The 23727-nt window shown below is 42.7% G+C and overlaps 1 protein-coding gene and 1 long non-coding RNA gene across 6 annotated transcripts in view; one reads left to right on the top strand and one right to left on the bottom strand.

The window, feature by feature from the left end:
* The window catches only part of LOC139627978 (NT-3 growth factor receptor-like), a 130578-nt gene that overhangs the window by 86015 nt on the left and 20836 nt on the right, over window positions 1-23727 (top strand). For all 5 annotated transcript variants that reach the window (XM_071489219.1, XM_071489229.1, XM_071489239.1 and 2 more), the window contains 2 exons: window positions 6585-6773; window positions 22578-22708. In XM_071489219.1, coding sequence (XP_071345320.1) covers window positions 6585-6773; window positions 22578-22708 — 320 coding nt within the window. The remainder of the gene's footprint in view (window positions 1-6584; window positions 6774-22577; window positions 22709-23727) is intronic.
* LOC139627997 (uncharacterized) lies at window positions 19354-22567 on the bottom strand. The gene is made up of 3 exons (XR_011692656.1): window positions 21094-22567; window positions 20456-20518; window positions 19354-20263 (listed from the first exon to the last, which is right to left on the bottom strand). It is a non-coding gene; the product is annotated as an uncharacterized lncRNA (long non-coding RNA).

The following is a 23727-nucleotide window of genomic DNA, read 5'->3' as shown; positions in this document are numbered from 1 at the left end:
TTTCAGCTCTTTTTATCTGTTTTCATTCTCTCCTCCTCTCTTTGTTGACGGTGACGCTGTTGATTCCAGTGTTCATGGTTCACTCTTTGTTTTTCAGTGCAGCAGCATGTGATCTCCCTACAGCAGGGCTGAAATCCACCCAGAGCCCTTTAAGCTCACAATGCACAGGTTAAGAGAACCACAACAGGGGTGTGTACCTCCAGAGGTGGTCTCAGTTCAGTTTAACACTGCAGGCTGTGAACGCCCCCTGGTAGAAACTGTTTGTGCCAATTCATTTTGTCAGAGCACACCCAATGGGGACGCTCCAACTCAGTCCCCAGGCGTTCAGCTGACCGACGGTTGTACAGTGACAGAGGCAGTCAGTCAGTGATGGAGGCAATCATCAAGCCAGCACTACCCAGGCTGTGCAATTGTTTCTGGTTTGGGTTTTGTTTTGTCTGTCTGCACGGTGCTGCTCTGCTGTCAGCCTCTGTGACACCCCCCCACCCACCACCACACCCCAAACCCCCGAGCAGCAAACCAATTACGAGAGAGCGGGAGAGAGGAGGGCCAGTGTGGGGCAGGTTGGCGCTCCACGCTCTCAGATCAGAAAGCTCTGCCTGCCTCTGTCGTTTAACATCAGAGAGAGAGAGAGACAGAGAGAGAGAGAGAGAGCACTGAAGCAAAGAGGGTAATGAAGGTTGTGGGTCTGCGGGGAGCTCAGGGCCCTCAGCTCCAGAGACACTGGGAGGTGCTAAAGGTGAAGTAATTATAAGGCGTCATTTAGCAACAGTGAACAGAGCCTCAGTCTGGATACACACCGAGCAATCAATTTACACACTCACTCATCCCCTGTGACAGCATGTGTGTCCCGGCTCTGCTATCTTAGTGAGGACCAGTTCAGACCTTTAGACTGACTACATGTTGTCAAATAATAATAATAATGATAATGGTAATAATAATAATAATAACTTTATTTATATAGCACATTTAAAAGCAGAGTACACAAAGTGCTTTGACAATCAAAGCAAAATCGATGAGGGCAAAACAGAGCTGGAGAGTAGGTCAAGCAGAAGCAGGACACAAAGTTAAACGGGGAGGATATGCAGTATACTTTAATATTATTAAAAACAATTAGAGATAGTAGATGCTGTATGAAAGCACACACACACACACACACACAAAAAAACACAATAAAAGCATGATTCAGAGATGATAAAAAAAGGACCCAACATCACATAAAAACAAGTCCATAAAAATGAGTTTTGAGAAGTGATTTTAAAGAGGTCACTGATTCTGCCTCATCTCCTCGTTCTAAAGTCGAAGGGTCCTGATGGCAAAAACACGGTCACCTTAGGTTTAAGCCTCGACTTTGGAACAGCCAGAAGGGCCCCGTCTGAGGATCCAAGGCTGTATCCTAGTTTGTATGGGGTCAACAGTTCTGTCATGTAGCTTGGGGCCAGGCTGATCAGTAAAATCATAAAATCTATCCTGACACAGACAGGGAGCGGGTGAAGGGAAGCGAGGACTGGGGTGATGTGATGTCGTCTGTTAAGACCAGTAAGAAGCTGAGCTGCTGTATTAGAGAGTGACGTATGGTTGATTCCAGAGAGATTACAGTCGTCCAGTGATGAGGAAATGAGTGTGTGGATGACTTTGTCCAGATCAGGGTGTGAGGGGAGAGGTTTGATTTTGGAGATGGGTCTTATCTGGAGGAAGCAGGACTGGAACCTTTGTGATGTGGTGATCAAAGGTTTGAATCCAAGATCTGTCGTGACTGACTGAACGGGCCGTTGAAGGGAAGTCATTTAGAGAAACAGTCTGAAACCATCAGTGACACAGTTACTACCTAGTTTCTACTTATGTGCGATAGCACTGATTTTCTCTGGAATCAGAGACCAAGTGATACCCAGGCTGGTGTCACTGATATGATACCGATACTTTGTACAAAAGTTTAATATGTTCAGAGAGGGCAAATAATAAGTAGACAATAACCATTTCAAATAAGACATCAGACTACTCTTTCTTATTCTTTAATAATAAAGAAAAAGACCAGTTCAGTTCACCATTTAGCACTTTCAACAGATCAGAAGAAGATGAACTACAGACCTAGAAACTTAGAAGTTGCATGTTAATTGATACTTCAGCATCTGAATCAATCTCCCTTGAAAACACTTAATAACTGTGGCAAGCATGCTCTCCTGTTAGCGTTGTTAGCACAGCTGAGCGTCTGGGTATGCTGCTTAAAGGCTAACCCAGGAGTAATTCATTTGCTGGCTAATTTGCTAGTTCACAAGCTAAGTAATCTCTATAGTAGTGATACTGCAGTCCCCTCTCTGTGAGGCGCTCTGATGTGAGGACCCTTAGTTTAGTTTGAGGAGACTTACAATGATGAACAGCCGATCATGTGATTCATGTGTGTAATAAAGTCTGACTGACTGCTTTGTGAGCCAGTCAGAAGGAGGAGGCTCATTAGATTACAGTGAGGAATAAAGTGTGACTGACAGACTGTGGCTCCATTCGGACACTCTGGAAGATGGAGCGGGTGGCCGTGTGGTAAATTGCAGCATAAATCACTGCGACCCAAGAAAAACATTTTTTATTCTACCAGTGGTTTGATCCCTGGAGCTCCAGTCAGCTCAGGGTCTCTTGTTCCAGTAAGATGCCCCTGAAGAGCTTCATTTTTAATGCATCTCTGCAGCACAGATGCTGATTTTTATCCAACCACAGAAGCATTTGCATCATTTCAGAAGCTTGTGTTTTGTGTTTCAGCAGCTTTTATAAAAGCTACTGTTGAGGAATCAAAGTGCTGTTCATGAAATTGTCAAAATGTTTAAAAATGTGGTCGTATGGTGTCAAAGCTCCTAAGTCAATACGAGACTGTCATCCTGTAGAAAACGAGCCCATAGGTCGTCTGTGCAGCAGGTTATTATGACCCATAGTTAGTTTTTGTTGCTAGGCAACATCTAGTGGTTGTAGTAATGATGACAGGAGCAAAGGGAAAAGTGCGGTGACGTAGTTTATAGAGGAGAGGAAGTAAGACCTGTTGGATCTGAGGTGACAGATGACAACAGGGGTCACTTCAGACCTGTTCATACAGTCCGTGTCCGTGAGGGTCCACTTTGGTCCATGTGTCGCCATCTGCCCACGTCCATTAGGGTCTGTGTGGACCCATGTGCAGACATGTGTGTGCAGCCCAAAAGTTGTGACTGCGCAGACAGTAGCAAGTGAGCTGACTGCACAACAACATGGAGTCTTATTTTGAAGGGAGGTTGTGTGAGGAGGTCCGGTTGATTCTTCTCTGAGACAATACAAAGAGCAATGTGTGTTTTCCTCTTCTCATGAAGTGGTCAAACATCATTTTTTCTTTGTTGCCTTCCTCTTGTTCTCTTCTTCTACTTCTGGATTTTTATAACAGTTGGTGTCAGAGGGTTCTGTCCCAAACTCCTCACCAATGGGAAAACACAGGCATAGTCAAAGATTGTATGTTGGTCTTACTTGCCGACCGCCCAAGGTGCAATCAATGAAAATTATTTACGTCCGGACGGACGGACAACCCAAAAACAATATGGCTCCAGCTCTGACTGTCTCTGGCACAGAGGCATAAAACTACACACTAACAAAAATAAAGTACTTTATATGCAAGTTGACAAATATTAGAAATAACTCAGAAATTCCCATGTGCTGCCTGGATTTTTAATATGTTACCTCATCTATAACCAAATCAAGACTGAACCAGATATTTTCATAAACATTTTCCTTTCAGCAAGAATCAATATTACAAACAGGAAACATAATTATGACCATGAAGCCATAAGGACAATCTATTTAACAAAAGAAAATGTTCGCCCCTGTTTTGCAAACCAAACTCACTGATGGGAGACAGCGAGGTCGAGGCAACATGCGTGAATAATAATAAAACTACTAAGTGTACACCTCGGTTGAGCTACTGAAAAAGTGAAGGGAAGAGGAATAATAGCAGGTTGTGCCAACTGCTTAACCAGAGTAGAAGGGAGATGTGTGTGTGTGTGTGTGTGTGTGTTACCTGCACTCAGTGACAGAGCTGCTCTGTTGTGGTGAATTACTGGCACTAGCTGCAGTGTGGATCAGGAAATGTTCGATGAATGGAACTGCAGGAGAAATGTCCTCAGCTGTCCTTTAGTGATTTTACACCTGAAGAGCTGAAAGTGCAAGAAGTTGGACTGGACCTGAGGCCACAAATCACGACTAACCAACAGATATTTGCTCCTGGTCACCACATTGTGTTTACATGTCAGTGTCATGTCAGCTGTTCATTACACTGGTGATAGGATGCAACAAAACCTCAGGGGTCACCCTGTTTGAGGAGGTGGTGGGATGACAGCAGTGACAGTGTGGTGGCTGTCAGAGACCAGGATGCTTTATTCCCATTGGTCCACTCTCATCATTCAACCTCTGACCTTTGAGCTCCATGAAAACTGTCCAGCTCACACTTTCTGACACCATTTATCTTTCCACCCTCCCTCTGTTATTCCCTCATGTCTCTGCGGCAGTCACTCTTTGTCTCTGTGTCCTCGCTCATCCATAACCAGCTGACTGCTCAGCCTTCATGTCAGCTTGTCTGACACATGGCTTCAATATTAGCATAGGTTGTCGGGTAACTGACAAAGGTCACAGGGATGATCCCTGCAGCAGCCAATGTGTCTGTCAACACTCACAACCAGCAGCTATGCCAGCGCTGCTGCAAACCTGAGCTGGAAACCATGAACTCAGACACACATGACAAGAATATATCAGTCTGCAGATCTGATGTCAAACATGTACTGATTGGTAGTAATATAAAAACACTGATACAGCTTCTTCTTTTAAACACACTGAGATCAAAACTAAAAATCTTAAATGTTACTTTTCTGTTTTGTTTTTTCTCCACTTATAAGAAATCTGTGAGAAATACAAGCAAAGTTTATTTATACAGCACTTTTCACAGGCACGAGTCACAAAGTGCCTCAGAATACCTCAAATAAAAGCATAAGTAGGAGGAAAAACAAATATAAGACATCAGTTAAGAGTATAAAATACCACATGTCTGAACAGATTGTTTCAGTCGCTTTTTGAAGCGACTGAAACAAGAGTCCACAAGAGTCCACAGAGTCCAGGGATCTCAAACTTAGTGGAGCTATTGACTGGAAGGTCTGATCACCCCGGGTCTTAAAGTGTGTTTGTGGTACATTTAGAAGACCCAGGGTGGATGGATGTCAAAACAGGTGTTATATGTGACCATCTGTTTGATTGCCTGGCAGCATCATTTTGGACAGTTTGTAGACAAGATTAGTTCAGACAGGTAAGAAGAGAGTTACAATAATCCAGTGGTGATGAGATAAAAATGTTCATTTTGTGACAACACAGATCTTAACTTTGGTTATATTTCTGAGGTGATAGAAACACAACTTACTCAGTGTTATAATGTGTGCATTAAAACTCATGGAGTGGTCAAAGATAATGCCAAGATTTCACAGACTGGGTTGAGAGGAGGACAGGTCACTGAGGTTCTGCTTGATTTCTGATTGGATGTTAGGGGCAATAATGAGAACTTCAGTTTTATCTACATTAACTGTAGGAAGTTGTTTGACATCCAGTTCTTAATTTAAACAGTTGGTCAGTGTGGAAAATTTATGGAGCTCGTAAGTTTAAATGAAAAATAAAACAGAATATCGTCAGCATACAGATGATTGGAGATGCTGCTAAAAGCTCTGATGATTTGTCCTCGTGGCTACATGTATGTAGAAACTATAATGACTGAGGTCAGGGGAGCAGGACCTGATGAAAATTCTCCTACAGAGACTGAGAAAGAAAGAGAACCACTCCAGTGCAGTTCCAGAAAGCCCACTAGATGCTTCAACCTGTAAAATAGGATGGACGATGGTGATAAAACAATTCACTTGTGACCAGTCAATCAGTCAATTAAATAAAGTTTTATTTGTCCCCAAAGGGCAGTTGGTCATGTTTCCAGTCAGCCAGTTGGATCATATTCAGTTCAGATCCAATTATATTGACATAAACCTCTGGTCTTTATGTCATAAATGAACCAAACTGTCTACTTCCTCTTGATATGAGACATTATACAACAGGAAACCAAGGATCATTTTAATTTGGTGAAAAACAAAAGTAAAAACAGTGAGACAAGAAGTGTAGAAATGTGAAGAAATGTCACAAATTAAACCGCTGTTGTTTACAGATTTATCTGAATGCTTTGGTATTATTTTGTTTATTATAGTGACTTTCAATAAGGCCAGTTACACTTCTACTCTCAAAGGATTTGAGGATTTTAAGTCTTTTTTTATTATCAGTCATTTCTTGAAACAATCACATTTTAAAGCATCACTTTTACAAAATAAACCAAAGGTGGTTGTAAGGTTATGTAAACTCTGTTTTTATTCACATTCCCACATCTTCTCTGGGAGTTTGGACTTTGGCCAGTGCGGCTGAGGACGTGTTGGATTCGGTCTATATTCTGTGTTGTCCTAAACTAATATCAAAATCTCGTCCTTCATTCTGAATATTTAGCTGCAGATGATCAGTCAGACAGTAAAGAGATATTCATCTCCTGCCTCTCTCCTGTGTGTCAGGACCAGTGGCAGTGATAAGTGGTGAGGAAGACTCTGCCAGCCCCCTTCATCATGTGAACCATGGTATTATCAGCCCCTGCACCCTGGAAGCAGGACCAGATGCTGTGGTGATTGGAATGACCAGGATCCCTGTCATCGAGAACCCACAGTACTTCAGACATGGACACAACTGCAACAAACCCACCACCTGTAAGTAAACATGTCTAGATGGACCCTCACACTGTGCATGTGATGTGATATGTAGTGTATTTATACATCATTTTCAATTTTCATAAATTTTTTTCTAAAAAAAAAAAAAAAGGTCCAGTATTTTCAAAAGGAGACAATAGCAACTAGTGTTTTAATGATTATCTGAATCCTCTCTATGAAGCTTGCAGGAAGGAGGAAAGGTTCCCCGAGTCTGTTGTTAAGAGAAAACATATTGGTGGTGGTTTATTGCAACTTGTCTGGGATGATAACATTGATCACACCAAGTTAATTGCTGAGACATCAACAAACAGGTTAGCCAAACTAATTTGAAAAATAAATTATTACCCAAACTATCCACCGCAATGATGGATCATTAATAACATTTTAGGTGTGCTCACATTCAGTTTGGTATGGATAATGTGGATCTTGGCACTAGACCACCCTTGACCTAAGATCGATGATCGACTGAGGTCATATCACCAGATCTGAAATGGTGTCTTGGACACTTCAGTGAAGAGAGAAGCAGAGCTGTCGTCTGATCACCACCTGGTGGTGAACTGGATCAGATCATGGGGAGGCTGCAGGACAAACCTGCTAAACCCAAACATGTTGTGAGGGTGAGCTGGGAACCTCTAACTGAGGCCCCTGTCAGCAAGGTCTTAAACTCCCACCTCAGGAGAACTTCTTATGCATCCTGGAGAGGTTGGGAACATGGATTCCATTGTGGAGACATTTGCTAGGAGTTGTAGTCAAAAGGTTGTAGGTGACTCTTGTCATGGCAATCTGAGAACTTGCTCACCAGTGGTGAGAGAGACCATCAAGCGGAAGAAGGGGGCCTATATACACTGGAGAGACTACAGTATATCTCATCCAACCTGGGGACACATTGGGATCCCCCCAGAAGGAGCTGGAAGACGTTTTTTTGGAGACAGGTGTCTGGAGTACTTTGCTTAACTGCGCTCAGGCTCCAGATAAGTGGCAGAAAATAGATGATGAATGAATAATCTGGACAAACTCATCTGCTCATTTTTCTGGTGTGTCAGACTGAGACTGGCTGGAGAATGGCTTTGCTAGAAATCAATATGGATTTCTGCATATCCACGGTCTGTATACTTGTGGTCGGACTCTTTTAGCATGGTCTGCTACCAAGACGCATGTGACTGCTGACAATGTATGAAGTGTCTCTGACATCAGTGGAAGAAGTCGGGAGGCGAGTGAACCTTTGCAGGTGGCTCAGGATTCAGCTAAGCTTCATGTCATTTACATCAGGTCTGGACAGTTATAGCTATGATAATCGACATTGGTCGAAGACTTGAAGGTGGCAAAGTGCAGGGTTGACATGATGTACAGTGACTGCAGAGATGAAAACACACAAGTGGGCAGCACCAGGTCAGCACAAGATGAGGACACAGATGGGCAGCTGAAACATGAAGTTGAAGTTCAAGGGCATCATCAGAATCCTATGCATGGGGAAAATTTAGTTTTCTTCACAGATCTCAGAACCCCCACTTCTGGCAATGGGGGAAGCACAACCAACGGAGAGGAGAGACATGGTCCAAGCCGAGGCCTGATACCTGGAAGAGGAAGGGCAGAGGTTAAGGTCCATGGAACTTGGATCAAAAGGAGCTTGTTCAAGCAGAAAGATCACATGGCCTGAATTGCGGAGACTTGAGCTCTTCCAGATCTTTTTCCTGTTTCAATCAGTGTACACACAGCACACCAAGAAACCTGCACAGGTAGGGAATGAGAGAGGAACCACTGTGCAAGTTAGAGGCATGTGGGTACACATACTGGAGGGGTGCAAGACTGTTCTTAGCTATAGGTGATACAGATGGCAGAACGATAAGGTCCTGAGAGTACTATCTGCCATCTCGGAGCAGGAGAGATTAAAAAAAGCCTCAGACCCTCATGAAACAGCCCCATCCATATAGTTCATCAGGGAGGGGGAGAAGCCACCCTCCTCCAAAAAGACCACTAAGAGTCTCCTGCAGCTGTCACAACTGTGGGAGATAAGGGTGGACCTTGGATGAAAACTACACTTTCCCCGGGTTGTCCAAACATCCCTGAAGTCTGACATTGTCACATGGTCTGAGGAGGCAAAGAGGATCATCCTGACTGACCTGATGGTCCCATGAGAGGACGGATGTGAAGGGGTTTCAGAGAGGAAGGCCACCAAGTACCAGGACCAGGTCCAACAATGCAGGGACAAATAGTGGTAGGCCAGGCTAATTCCAGTTGAGGGGTCTGTGTGGAAGATGCTCTGTGGGAATAGGGATAAGGGAGAGAAAGACAGCTGCTCACAGGTTGTGGGAGACAGCTCAAAGACCCTCTTGATTGCTCTGAAACAGGTGGGAGGAGTTGAGTTGGAGAAGATGGGCAGTGACTGGCCATCACTGCTGACCCACCACCTGGACAATGATGTGGTTCAGGGTTAGAAAAGTCAGAAGAAATTTGGACACCACCTGTCAACATGGCCTGGCCAAAAGCTTTAGTCATAGGACAGTGAGTGAAGGTACGGGTGGGCGATCTGATGATCTTATATCATGAATGAACATTATTTGACATATGATCTACTTTTCAGGTTAATCGTAGGGATGATATCATTAAACTGTGCTATATTTAGATATTTATTAAGTTAAACTGCTGCTAACCAGCTAACCATTGTCAACTGTTAAACAGCTAGACTGCTAACTGCAGCCATCACAATTTGTATACAGCATTGCAGATGAAACAGCAGTGAGAGAACTAACATTCGAACGAAGCGTCAAAGTGGTGCAAAGATATGAATCACAACTTCCATTCAGGACTTTCACAATAAAACTAATAGTGAAGGCACACATCTGCTACTCGGGCATCTACATTAAAATATGAGCACCTTGGCATTTTATCAAAGATAAAACTATTATTTCATTAATATTCCACTACGTCATTTCCTATGAGTCACACTGCAACAGCTCTGCCTCAGCTGTAGCAGATTAGGTTAGCTAGTCCACATCTACATCTCTCTGTTCCTGCTGTTTTTCTTTCTGTTCCCTGTATGTATATATATATATATATATATATATATATATATATATATAATATTCTTCTGTGCTTCCTTCTCTCTCTCTCTCTCTGTTAATCCTGTAGTTTCTCCACCCTCGCTGTGTCTCTATTGAACACAGACAGTGTTCTGCCACGGCAGTGGAGCAAATCGCTTCTCGCCTTTACAGCCACATAAATCTTGGCAAATCCCCCCGGGAGACAATACACACACACACACACACACACACACACACACACACACACACACACACACACACACACACACACACACACACACACACACACACGTGCATACACACACACTGACTGACTCCCCCTCCTCACTGCAAACACACAAACACACACACTACTGATGCCGTTGCCAGTGGCGATGCTGATCTATCACAAGAGTCACCTTGTGTGATTATTACCAACAATATATTTCCACTGGTGCAGTGCGTGTGTGTGTGTGTGTGTGTGTGTGTGTGTGTGTGTGTGTGTGTGTGTGTGTGTTTGTCTCAAATATTTCTTCCTCTCTTGTCTGTCATCATAAACCAATCATCATCTTCATCAGGTCAGCTCATGCACTATTCACCAGTAAATGCACTCACACACACAAACACACACACAAAGAACAGAATTCACCACTTCCTTCTGTCTCTGTTAGTTTCATATTTCTTACTTGAGCTCACACGTTGAGACAATCATCTTTTATGCTATTACAACTACTACTATTATTATTATTTTATCATTGTATATTGTAGTTTAAATATTTTTTTTATAATTCAATCTCCAAGTCAGATCTGTTCAGCTTTAAATACAGGTGGAGGTCAAAAGGTCATGAGTGTTGGTCACTAAGAGAGTGTGTAGATATACATATACATATACAAATATTAGCTCCTGCTGGTCAGTAAGTCATAGCTCAGCTTTAGCATGTTGGGCTATGTTCATGAACTTGGTGCAGGTTGTTCACATAGTGCAAACCTTTGGTAACTTTAAGGCTCGTCAGAGGCGCCTGTGGCCCCCAGGAATCAGAAAGAACACATGGTTATACCTCATAGATGGGCATATTAGAGTCTGTGACAGTCATGGCCCATCACATTCACTGCTTTCATCAGGTTTAACACAGTACTGTGTGCACTGAGAATGGTGGAGTTTCCTCAGGGGAAACTGGTTGTTGGACATGGTGGAGATCCTACAATCAATACAATAGTGCAAAATTTTTATTAGCCACAATGATCCTGTAGTCAAACACCACCATGTTGTAATAAAATAAAATAACAATTTTAAATGCAGCCTTATTTTTTCATGCTGTATTTTAATTTTTTGAAATAATTTGTAATGAATTATTCACCCTACATTGGACTGTTTTAATTGCAAAAGTGACCATCTGGGAATTTATTAGTTACCTCTTTAATCTTCACATTTTGACATGATCCTGGTAATGAGTCACAAAGAAATTAGGGAGCAGTTTAACAGTTTAATAGTCTCCATCATCTCTTACCACAACCAGGGTCATGAGAAACCTGGGTGTCATGTTTGATGACCAGCTATCCTTCATAGATCCTCCAGCCTCAGAACAAAGCCTCACAAATCAACCTTTAATCAGCACATTAGAGGAAAAAGCATTACTGTACATTCACATTACAATAATATCAAACCATTAACTCCACAGCTGTGCGATTACACAATGTTTTTTTTATTACCATGTGATTGAAATAATGATATAACAATATAATGCATTAAAATCACCACTTTAATGAAAGTGTTATAGACGTATTTGAAAGGTCTGTCTCTCTTTCTCCTGAAGCAGCTGTTTGTTTGCTGCTGGATGATCTGAGTCCCAGAGTTCACAACCTTAAACACTTAAGGTTTCTTTAAAATGTTCACTTAAGTATGAGACTTAAGGTGTTTTGTGCAGCTGGTCCCAGGGAACTACAAACAGACTCTAAAGGCTAGTAGCTACAAGTGATTGTATTAGAAAACAGAGAATTACGACATACTGAGGATAAATATTCAAACATGATGCATTCTGGGCCAGAGGTGACATCAGGACAGTGATACTTTAAGCCGTGTTGGTAAGCACAGTAATTAACCCTGTTTCCTGTCCTCCATCATCCTGCAGGATCAGTTCAAATGTTTACACTGGTTCATATGTGGGCCCAGAATCATCAGACATGCAGCTGTCCTGACCTGAATACAGTCTGTTGTTCACCTTTAGACTAATTAATACATTTTATTGACATTATCGTATTCATGTGGCAGAAATATGTCACTCTAAGGCACAGCCCTAACCTCATTATGAAATATTAACATATGTTGTGTCTCTGTGGACGACAGGAGGCTCAGGGGCGGACCTACAGAGATATTCATGGGGGGGACAAGGGGGTGGAGACCTTACATCAGGGGCCGGCAAGCAAGTGTGGCCCCTAAGGTTGATTTAAACTGGTTGATTAAATTAAAACTGGATTTACTTTGTTACTGTTCACATGTGTCATGTGACATCACATACACACTCTACCTGCCTTCAGGTAGAGAACGGTGTCCTCTCTCACCCAGTGATTCTGCTGAGGCTGTGATGAACAGCTTTGATGTTCCCGTCATTAACAGAGGATGATGGGAGTTTTAACACTACCACCCTGTGACCTGTGAACATCACTCCACTTATAACACAGTGTCTCTGTGAAGTCACGGGACACTGTGTCATCTCAAGCTGTGACACCATTTCTGTTCAGAGGTTTTGTCTGATAAGCTGTTGTCAGCCTGGTTTGTCTGTGTTTCTCTCCTCTCCCGGGGCCTTAGTCACCATGGCAACCAGTGACTCAGCGGTTTCTGGGTTTGAACCACAACCATTATAAACACCCTGAAAGTACTCCGTGTGTGTGTGTGTGTGTGTGTGTTTTGTTTGTGTGTGTGTATGTTCTACTACCATCAATACTTGCACTGGTCATATTATGAGCCAGTCCGCTGCCTGAGGTGGAGGTGGGACTCCTCCTGGATCGATGCTGGGTCTGGCCACCATGCAGCTCCCCTAACAGCTGATTGATCTGCACCGAGCTGCAGACACACTCTGAATCTCTCCAGAAATGTTTTATGTGTAATTTATCTTTTTTTTTTTTTACACCATTTTTTTTAGCTATTGTTGTACGTTAGTGTTTTATTTTATGTGCAGCACTTTGAGACCAATATCAGATTATAATAAAATTTGACTGGACTTTTGACATCTAGCTTCTCAGCTTATATGTCCTGAATAAAACAATGAAACAGTATCACAGGGTGAATATGTGTCCTCCTGTAACACAGACGAGGGCTGTGAGGTGTACACACACACACACACATATATTTGATTAGACACACAGTTGGAGTGGACACATTTTCTGTCCATATTTGATGTTACTACACAAAGAAAATGTTGATTTTCAGATTTAAAAGTTTGCAGTCACATATACAGCTAAAAATGTTGTTTCACATGTTCTCTTAAAGTGATAGGTGTGGTCATGTGACATGGGGTTGTGTGAGGTACGTATCCATACTCAGTGTGTCACCTGCAGTAGATTAAGTGTAGAGAAGCAGCAGGAGCAGAGTGACAAGCGGCTGTCGGCAGAGCCTCTTTAAAAAATGTCACATGTAAAGTTAAAACATGTCTTCATGTGAACATGTGACTGATATGAAGAAATGCCTGGCTACAGAGGGCTGCTGGAGAGAGACAGAGTGGACTGTCCCACAGGCCACTGAGCACAGGAGGAGCCGACAGGGTGGAGCCGACAGGGTGGAGCTGGCCAGACTGAGCTGCTTCTCCACTCTCCTGCTGTGCAGCCCTTCTCCTCCTCAGCTGCAGCTGACACCCTGTAGTGGCTGCTGACTGATGATGACGATTGAATTCTCAGTGATGATGATGATGATGGAGTTCTCAGTGATGATGATGCAGTTGTCAGTGATGATGATGGTGGTGGAGTTCTTAGTGATGATGATGATGGTGGAGTTCTCAGTGATTACGGAGTTGTCAGCGATGATGATGATGAATCAGAATCAGAATCAGTTTTATTGCCAAGTATGTTTTCACATACAAGGAATTTTATCTGGTGATTGGTGCAATTGATCAGCAACAGTGGGGCTCTCTAGCCTTGTTGATGAGGCTAATAGCAGATGGGAAGAAGCTATTTTTGTGGCGAGAGGTTTTGGTCCTGAAGGACCGCAGCCTCCTGCCAGAGGGGAGTGTCACAAAGAGTTTGTGTCCAGGGTGGGAGGAGTCAGCTACAATCTTCCCTGCACGCCTCAGAGTCCTTGAGGTGTACAGGTCCTGGAGGGATGGAAGATTGCAGCCAATCACCTTCTCAGCAGAGTGGATGATACGCTGCAGTCTGTTATTGTCCCTCTCCGTGGCAGCAGCGTACCAGATGGTGATGGAGGAGGTGAGGATGGACTCAATGATGGAGGAGTTCTCAGTGATGATGGTGGAGTCCTCAGTTATGATGATGGTGGAGTTCTCAGTGATGATGATGATGGTGGTGGAGTTCTCAGTGATGACGGAATTGTCAGTGATGATGATGATGGTGGAGTTCTTAGTGATGATGATGATGGTGGAGTTCTCAGTGATGATGATGATGGTGGAGTTCTTAGTGATGATGATGATGGTGGAGTTCTCAGTGATGATGATGGTGGAGTTCTCAGTTATGATGATGGTGGAGTTCTCAGTGATGATGATGGTGGAGTTCTCAGTGATGATGATGGTGGAGTTCTTAGTGATGATGATGATGGTGGAGTTCTCAGTGATGATGATGATGGTGGAGTTCTTAGTGATGATGATGATGGTGGAGTTCTCAGTGATGACGGAGTTGTCAGTGATGATGATGATGGTGGAGTTCTTAGTGATGATGATGATGGTGGAGTTCTCAGTGATGATGATGGTGGCGTTCTTAGTGATGATGATGATGGTGGAGTTCTCAGTGATGATGATGGTGGAGTTCTCAGTGATGATGATGGTGGCGTTCTTAGTGATGATGATGATGGTGGAGTTCTCAGTGATGATGATGGTGGAGTTCTCAGTGATGATGATGGTGGAGTTCTCGCTCCAGTCTGATCTGTCCTCCGTGTTCACTGCAGCAGCTGAAGGAAGGTCAGTAAGCTGTCCTCCAACACGTTCAGTCCTGACGCCGTCATAATGAAACGCTCCAGATGACAGAGGCAGTCAACCACAGACTGAAATACAAGCAGGACCCAAAGATCCAGAGAGCCTCCATCAGTGCTGCTGACGTGTTCCTGTCTTCATAAAACTGTCAGCGTGTTTGGGCAGGAGGTGTCTGTGGGCAGTAGATGGACTAGTCATCATGAGGAGGACCAGAGGTGACAGCATGGAAGTTTATGACCGGAAACCCAGTCTGCTGAACTAATGCAGTGATGATATGCTGGTGGCTGTGCAGCCTGAGTTACTGCAGGCTGTTGATGAGACAGTCAGAGAGTTAACCTTCCCCTGAACCTGAGCACTCACTCACAGACTGTCCTCTGACACTGTACCTCATCCCTCTGTGTTCTCATCCCAAACCTCTGATATTTGCTCTGTTGGGTTTGTTCACATGAGTGTTTCAAGATGAATCCACCAAACTTCACCAAAAGTTCATCTCCAGATGTGTTTTAAACTCTGGAAAAAGTGGAAAAAAGAGAAAACTGGTCTGAAGCTCATCTACTCTGACTTCCTGATTGAGAAACCTGGATCAGGCCTTGGCCCCGCCCACCACCTGCTGGCTCCAGGTGTCCAGGTGAAAGAGCAGAGAGGATGAAGATGTTAGAGGAGGAAACATCAGAGAGACTCAGCCTCATGTTGGAGCCTCAGTCAGACCCAGACTCAGATGAAGAGTCTGTTGAGACCAGAATCAGAGACTAGCAGACGGATCAGAACCGTTAGTGTAGTTAGTATCTTTTATTTATTTATGTTGTTTGTTAGCTTGTAACTGGCAGTGGCTGACACAGCGTTAGTGGTTGTGCTAATGCTAACTCTGGCTCTCTGTACTGACAAGGTTTCAGGTGTATTTACCCCCACCCCCACAAGTTGACAGGATTGGTTCCTGAGGTTCTATGAGGTATGAATCCCTGGCTGTCTGAATCTCTTTTTATGAGAGTGTCATTGGTTCACTGCAGTTCAAGGTGGAAGTTTCCTGCTCAGCTATGCAAGCTTTACTCAAATATATATAATATATTCGCCTCCGTGGCTCACCTGGTAGAGTGCATACCATTAAGGTTTAGTCCTAACTGTAGCGGACTGGGGTTCGAATCCTTTGCTGCATATCATCCCCTCTCTCTCTCCCCCCAACTTTCCTGTCTCTTTCTCACTGTACCTATAAATAAAGCTATTCATTTGTTTAATAATCTAATAAACACATTGCATTAGCTTTTTATATTGTGGTCGTTCATGTATCATGTTGTGTTTTTTTTTACTCACCTCAACACCCACCAGTGCAGTCAGCCAGTTAAATAGCACGTTTTGCCAGTCCAACCATGTGACTTCTTTTTATATACCTGACTCAAAACCAGTATGGCGTCTGATGTCAACCAGGGGGAGCAGAGAGAAGTTAAATTTGCCGTTTCAGTCTGTGTCCAACCCCGATAAATTGTGCTGTTCCCAATAAAGTGGAGATGATCCTCTTCCTGCTGGAGGAGATCATGATTCATCAATTAAAAGACGCCGGCGGAAATCCAAGGTTGGAGTCACTCTCCAGCCGAGAGGATTATTTTCCTTAATTTTTTTATTATGACTGTGATTTGTTACTTTTCATTGGAGCCCTCAATTGACCGGACTTCCTGATTTGTTTTTGTTATTGGATGCCATCAAAACCCACTGAGGAGGTTTTTATTTTACTGGACTGAACTGAACTGATACTGGGAAAACCCGAGGTGAACTTAAATTGAGTTGGACATTTGTGAACAGAACTGAAAAAAACAGTGATTCTCCTTTACTTTATTTTCAAGCTAGACCTTCAGACCTGTAGACCTGTAGACCATTAGACCTGTAGACCTTTAGACCTGTACATCAGCTGGAGACTTTCCTTCAGTTTAGTTTCTCATGAAAGAAGAAACACCAACACAAACCTCTGTGTTTCTGTGTGACCTGACAGGAGATATGAAGGAGTTTTACTATCCAACAGATCAAAGTCTTATGATCGTTTTAAGGGATGTGGCTCAGTAGTGGGTCATCCGCTAATTGGAAGGTTATAGGTTTGATTCCAGGCTCCTCCGTTCTGTCCTTAGGCAAAATACTGAAGCCCAAATCACCCCTGATGTATCACTGGTGTGTGAATTTGTGTGTGTGGAGAAAAGCTCCGTATAAGTGCAGTTCATTTACATAAACACACACATAAGATAATTCACTCATACACAAGATGGTGTACATCTAAGTATATTCTTACAGTGAAGTGTTAGTGGTGTGTGTGTGTGTGTGTGTGTGTGTGTTTGTGTGAGTGCGTGCATGTGCATGCAAGCTAATTAATGCTGTTACATATAGCTCAGGTTAATGTTGTCATTAACACTGAGGAAGAAGGAGCAGTCACCTGTCAGCAACACACACACACCACACACACACACACACACACACTCTTTGATTTATAATATTTTAATACTCTTTGATAATAATAATATTATTATTATTATAATAATAATAGTTAATAATAGTAGTTAATAATAGTTATTTAAAGGTGTGTCCACTGTAAACAGAACAGAGATGCTCTTCTGACTGTCCACTTTAAGCTTAAACACAGTTCTGTTTCTGCAGTGTTCAGTTTGTGTTTGATTCTTCCTGTTTTAAAACAATAAATCACTTTCATTTGAAGAGAATTAGCTTTTCTTTACCCATGATGATGTTGGGGCACAGGTAGGGGCAATTTGGTTATTGGTGTATAATATTAATAATTATCAGTGATAATCACCAATATATATATAGATGTTTACTACAAGTAGTAACCTCAGGGCACCACCCTGTCACCAGGGACCAATGACCAAATTGATGGCTCAGAATACAGTCTCAGAAGGTTGGTTGAAGGGTAAATTCGAGCACTGACTGTCCTGAATCCAGCTGTTATCACAAATATAATCACAATAATCACAGACAACGACGAGTTAAATTATAACAGGATTTATTAATAAGAATAATAATTATTCAAAACAACATTACTTAATATTAAACCGATTATAATTCAACTATAACTAAAACAAACTAACTTTTTGTTCACCTAAAATGTCAGCGTTGTTCAGCGTCTGCTTGAACCAAAAGACACTCTAAGGAATCGGCTGTTCAGATTATACGGTAAGTACATTTTATTTTTATCTTAAGCTTGTTTTCGCTAGCCAAAATTAGCATTCCAATTTCCAATTGATATCGTAGTGTAGATAAATTACAAATGCACCTTGCTAACCCAGCTGGCTAGCTAGCGCTAGCTGATTACCAAGTGTTTTCTATGCTAACAGGACCGGGCTCCGCCGGGATGGTGACCTGTGTTTACTCTAGAGGTGTTAATACATGTTTGAATATAATGTTAAAAGCCCAACTAAAATGTGCATATAACGTATGTTAAGGTACCGACGTTATTATTGTGTTTCTGGAACACAAGGTCCAGTCGAAGTGAACTGCGTTAGTGTGTTGTGCTCATATTGAGCTCCATTCATGCAAGTTCTTAAAATGTCAGTTTGGATGTTGTGAAAGTTCAGGTTAACTTCACCTTAACGTAATTTAAATGTGGTGAACATGTAGACTAAGTGATGCTGACTGGAACAACAGAAGACAGCACTACATTTCTGATCAGGTCCTCAGTTCACAAGCGGCAGATAGTAACAATAGCATTTACTGGATCTGTCCTTTTTATTTGACCTAGATATTCTTATTACTGGACAATCAAATATACTCATAATTTGAAGGACCCTAGAGATTATGTCGCCCTGAAGTCAAGTGTTAACTGTGGTGTGTTGATGTGTTGTGCACAAAAGACACACGTTAGATTCTCTATGTAGAAGCTCTGTTCATTCACCCCCATCATCACAATACGGTTAGAAGTTACGTATAATACACAATGTAGAAAATAACATTAGGACATAACATGTAGCAGTTCATTCATCTAATACTGAACTTCAACTGAAGTAGACATTCATGCAGCTATCCTGACAGCTGGTTTATGTATGTGATTAACTGATCCATCATGTCTGAACTAAAGTCTTTTACTGTGATTTGAAGGGTATCCACGCTGAAAACTGAAGGACCACTGCCAACAGAAGGAGGACCTCATGTATGGAGCACAGTATTCGTTTCCATTCATCTGGCTGTGGAGAAAGGAGGCTGCATGCACAACATCCTTAGTTCTCAAATGGATGGTGATGATGATGCTAGAAAACCACTTCCAGTTCAGGTGCCTCTGATGGAAAGACAGACCAGTTCTGTAGAAGTTTAATATTCTTTGTCCTTAGTGTTACTCTAGTCACCACTTTCACAAAAGAAAGTATTTCCCAATTTGACATTTAAAGGATCTTCACTGGACAACAGTTGGCACTGTCAAACCAGAAGTGCAACCAGGAGCAGAATGTGACTCCTGTAACAGATGTGTGCTGCTGTAACCACTTCAGAAATATTAGCCTTCCAAAATCTTTGGTGTGTACTGCAGATTTGACAGTGAGATTTTAAAAGTCAAGTTAAGTAAGCAGTAAAGAAATTGATAGTTTATGTCCTTTTATGGTTCTTCTTTTGTATAGTGAAGTACAGCTTATGTATTTTAGTTTAACTCATATCTGCTGTTACTGTCATTGAAATGTGTTTAATGTGCTTTTCTAATTTGTGATTGTAGGTTTGTTTATGGAATCTTAAATAAACCTACTGTGATTAAAGTGTACTGAGAGCATTTTCTATGAACTACAGAAGTATTGCCTGGGTTTTCCAGATTTACCATACACCTTGTGATGACTTTAACAGTACAGTTTGGTGAATGAGTGTTCAGTGTCATTGAAGTTGATAATTCATAGTACATAAAGTACATAAAACACATGGAAAGCACAAAAATATCTGGCTTTTGATCCTTCATTGTCAATGATCTAGGATTGTCAAAATTTATACCATAAAACCATCAACAAACTTAGACCAAGAGATTCATAAACACTTTTATTGCACCTTTTAAAAATCATCAATTTCAGCAAAATCATTAACCATCGCCAATACTGGAAAGGTATGTAAAACGTTTTTACTAAATTCAGTAACTTTTATAAAAATAAAATAGTTTTGTGGCTCAAGGTAAAGGTGAACTGTCACAAGTTTGCATAATAAATTGTTCAATCCCTCATCTTTAGTAACAAGTAGTAGAGGTGTTAGACAGCTTCCACTTCAGACCTCCTCAGCCAAACCAGTGGACGGAGACACCATCATCACCAAGGTTGTTCCCCGTGGTCTCTGTAGCTCTCTGGGCTCCACGATGGATGTAGTTGTCCCCAGTGATCCAGACCTTGGCCAGATGGAAAGAAACACTGTAATAGTGAGATATGTATGATATTCTAGCAGGAAAAAGGTAAAATAAGAAGCACTCTTATCAGATGAACTCCGCACAGTTATCTGAAAACACAGTACTCCCTCCAGCTAGTTGTAAAAACTGCTGTACTGTTTTACAATAAATAATATAATAGAAACTAATACTCACTCAGTGGCACTGAGTGGGTGCAGCTGCAATAATCAATCCAAGCAGACAGTGATGTTACTTATTCTGAAAGAGAGAAAGAATAATTCCAACAGATGTTTTGACGCCCGTTTTTAACGATGAAATTAACGAAAAACTAAAAACAGTGAACGACACTTCATATCAGCGCACAGTCACGTGACGATCAATTGCACTGCGAGAATAACTGTAATTACGTCATCGTTTTGTAACTTAACGACACCGACAACCCGCTGTCATCGTTAACACTCATGAAGTCAGGCAATAACCTTTGATTCACAGAACCAGTTTTAGAACACAACAGTAAAGTGTTTCACCATTTACAATCTATGGTTTTACCACAAGATGTTACTGCTGCTACTGTACAGTTAGCTCACATACAGTTAGCTTACATACAGTTAGCTACAGTTAGCTCACATACAGTTAGCTTACATACAGTTAGCTACAGTTAGCTCACATACAGTTAGCTTACTCTGTGTGTAAGCTTGCACACGGTAACTTCAGTTACAATAGCATTTCATTATGTGTGTGTACATTACATTCCTATGTGTAATATTTTCCACATGTGGTCATGCATGTAGTCAGCTATTAACATTAAGTTATCACTTAGTACTAAAGTTTACCTTGACTTATGGAAATTGACTGATTTCGGATTCACACGGAGCAGCCTCTCACGGTCCGTCAGGTAGCCGCTGTCGTTGGGCGGGAACCGGCGGGCACAGTGACCTCGGCTCTTAGGTCAGCTCCACCCCTCGCTCCTCCTCAGCTCCACCCTCTTCTCCAAATATGGTTTCTTCTGGTTTCAAAAAATCAAAGTGGCGGCGGCCAAATTGCAAACTCGAGGCTTCAAAACGGCGGTTCTCAAACCAACGGGTGAAGTCACGGTGGGTTGCTACTTGGTATGACGCGATCACCCTCCAGGGCAGCCTGAATGTGAGGGAGATGTAGAAGAGGTGCGTGATTGGGAGAAAAGAGGGAGAATAGAGGTGAAGAGAGGAAAGAGTCCACAAGAGATCGTCACCACAGTTAATAATCACCACAACATCACTACACAATAACGGAGCCAGAGAACCGAGCTCGTCTGGTCGGATATTGGTCCTTTAACTAGTGATATTTGGCTTATTAAGCTGATCACAGTGACCGAGCTAAACAACAGGATCTGCAGCACTTATCAGTCAATAGCAACAATACAACACGCTACACTAACTGTGTCTCTGCCCAGACATCAGCCTCTTACTGTGAGCGGCTGCGGTCCTCCGGAGTCAGGACAGAAAGTCTCTGGGTCTCCACAGCTCGGTCCTCGGCCGGGAGCTCGGCGGGTCGTGTCCCGTGATGACTGTGATGAGTTCCTCGGCGGCAGCAGGAAGATCACAGATGAGGGACGGTGAACTGTGTTTGTCTTTAACAAAGTCGGTGCTCGTCCTCACAGAACATGAAATCAGCTGATTGCACAGCGATCTACATCGGATCCGAAAAAGGAAACAAACAACAGCAGTCTGTGCGCTCGGCCTGCGAGTTGGAGACTGTGACCTGGGCTTGAACAAGTTGTGGAAAAAGGTCAGATGTTGCAGATTGCTCCCTTTCAGCAGCCGAGTCGCAGAGAGAGCTGGAGGAGCTCTCTACTGAACCTGGTGCACGGGAATGAAGCGCAGGAGGAGGAGGAGGGTCGCAGCGCCGCTTTTATCACCTGAGTGACGTCACCGGGGATCCCTGCTGGGAATGCCTGGCCTCGGCCAATGCCGGTGCTGAGTTTCCCTTCAAACTCTGATTCACACATAGGTGTGAATTGTGGGGGTGGTTTTGGCTTCTGCTTGGAGGGAAATGTAGTCCTCTCCTTTGTTCCCTTCAGGATGCATGGCTTGAGACTCAGGCTTTGGGAGGGACATGTAGGCCTCTCCATTGTTCTTCTCAGAACCCATGGCTTGAGATCCCAACAATGATGATGATGATGAAGGCTCACCCCAGACAATAATCGTTTCCTGATTCTCGGATTTAGATTATTTCTAATGAGGAGAAATGGTTGATGGGGCGATCTCTGAGTGTCTGTGTGGGGCTTTTTAAAAAGTGGTTGTCATGGTGATAACTTGTCCCTGTGTCTCTGTCACAGACGTTCAGCACATTAAACGACGGGACATTATTCTGAAGAGGGAGCTGGGAGAGGGAGCCTTCGGCAAGGTCTTCCTCGCTGAGTGTTACAACCTGAGTCCCACCAAGGACAAGATGCTGGTCGCTGTTAAGGTAAGAGGCGTGTGTGTGTGTGTGTGTGTGTGTGTGTGTGTGTATGTGTGTGTGCTGATGGGACAGGTTTGTTTCAGCTGTTTGAACTCAAATAGACTGACACACACACGCAGCTGCTGTGTTGTTGTGAGGCTCCACAGTTACACACTGATTGTGAACTGATGTCATGTGATCATTAACCACTTCGTTAACATTTCCATAGCATCACTAGTGGGCCCAGATCACATCTGGTTTGTGCTGTAACTGATTGTTATCCAGTGATGTTGACAACACAACAGAACAATGACTGTGTGCTCACTGCTGTTGGTAGTTTGAAGGCTCCGAGGAACACTGAAAGCCTACATGTGACTAGAGCTGAGTGTGATGTCATAATTAATATCACAGTGTTATTACTGGTTTACACAAAAACATTAATGTGGTGAGCACACCGTGAAGAGAGTGAATCACACTTTCAATTTCATCTCTCTCTGTCTCTCTCTCTCTCTCTCTCTCTCTCTCTCTATATATATATATATATATATATATATATATATATATATATATATATCTCACATTGACAACAGACCTGTCTGTCTGGCTAAAAACAACAACACATATTTGTTGTATGTGCATATAAAGCAGGGGGTGAGGTCTAATCACCAGTGGTCTAATACCAGGTGTGAATCTGTAAGGTGATCAGGTCTGAAGAGGTGTGAACATGTCTGAACATGTGTGAACATTCATTGTGTCAATTTCGTTTTAATGTGGGTCAGTTACCCATTTATCCATGTCCCTCCACCCATATCTATGACCTTGGTTTCCATAGCTACAGAGGATAGTAGTGGCTCCATCTGGACACTGTCAGTTATGACCTGTCCTTCATGGAGGGTAAACGTTGGCCTACAAACTAAGAAAAGATGACCAGAAGGAAAACTATTCCTTCACATAGAAGATGAAGTCATACTGCTGAAGCTTCATATGAGCTCCAGACAAACACCACATAAGATTAACAAACATATTCATGCTCAGAGAGAGGACAG

The sequence above is a fragment of the Trachinotus anak genome, unplaced genomic scaffold (assembly GCF_046630095.1).
Source record: "Trachinotus anak isolate AG129_WGS33_773 ecotype Australia unplaced genomic scaffold, CSIRO_AGI_Tana_v1 ptg000002l, whole genome shotgun sequence".
NCBI lineage: Eukaryota > Metazoa > Chordata > Actinopteri > Carangiformes > Carangidae > Trachinotus > Trachinotus anak.
Note: the sequence above shows the minus strand (reverse complement) of the source record. Positions and strands in the feature narration are given on the sequence as shown.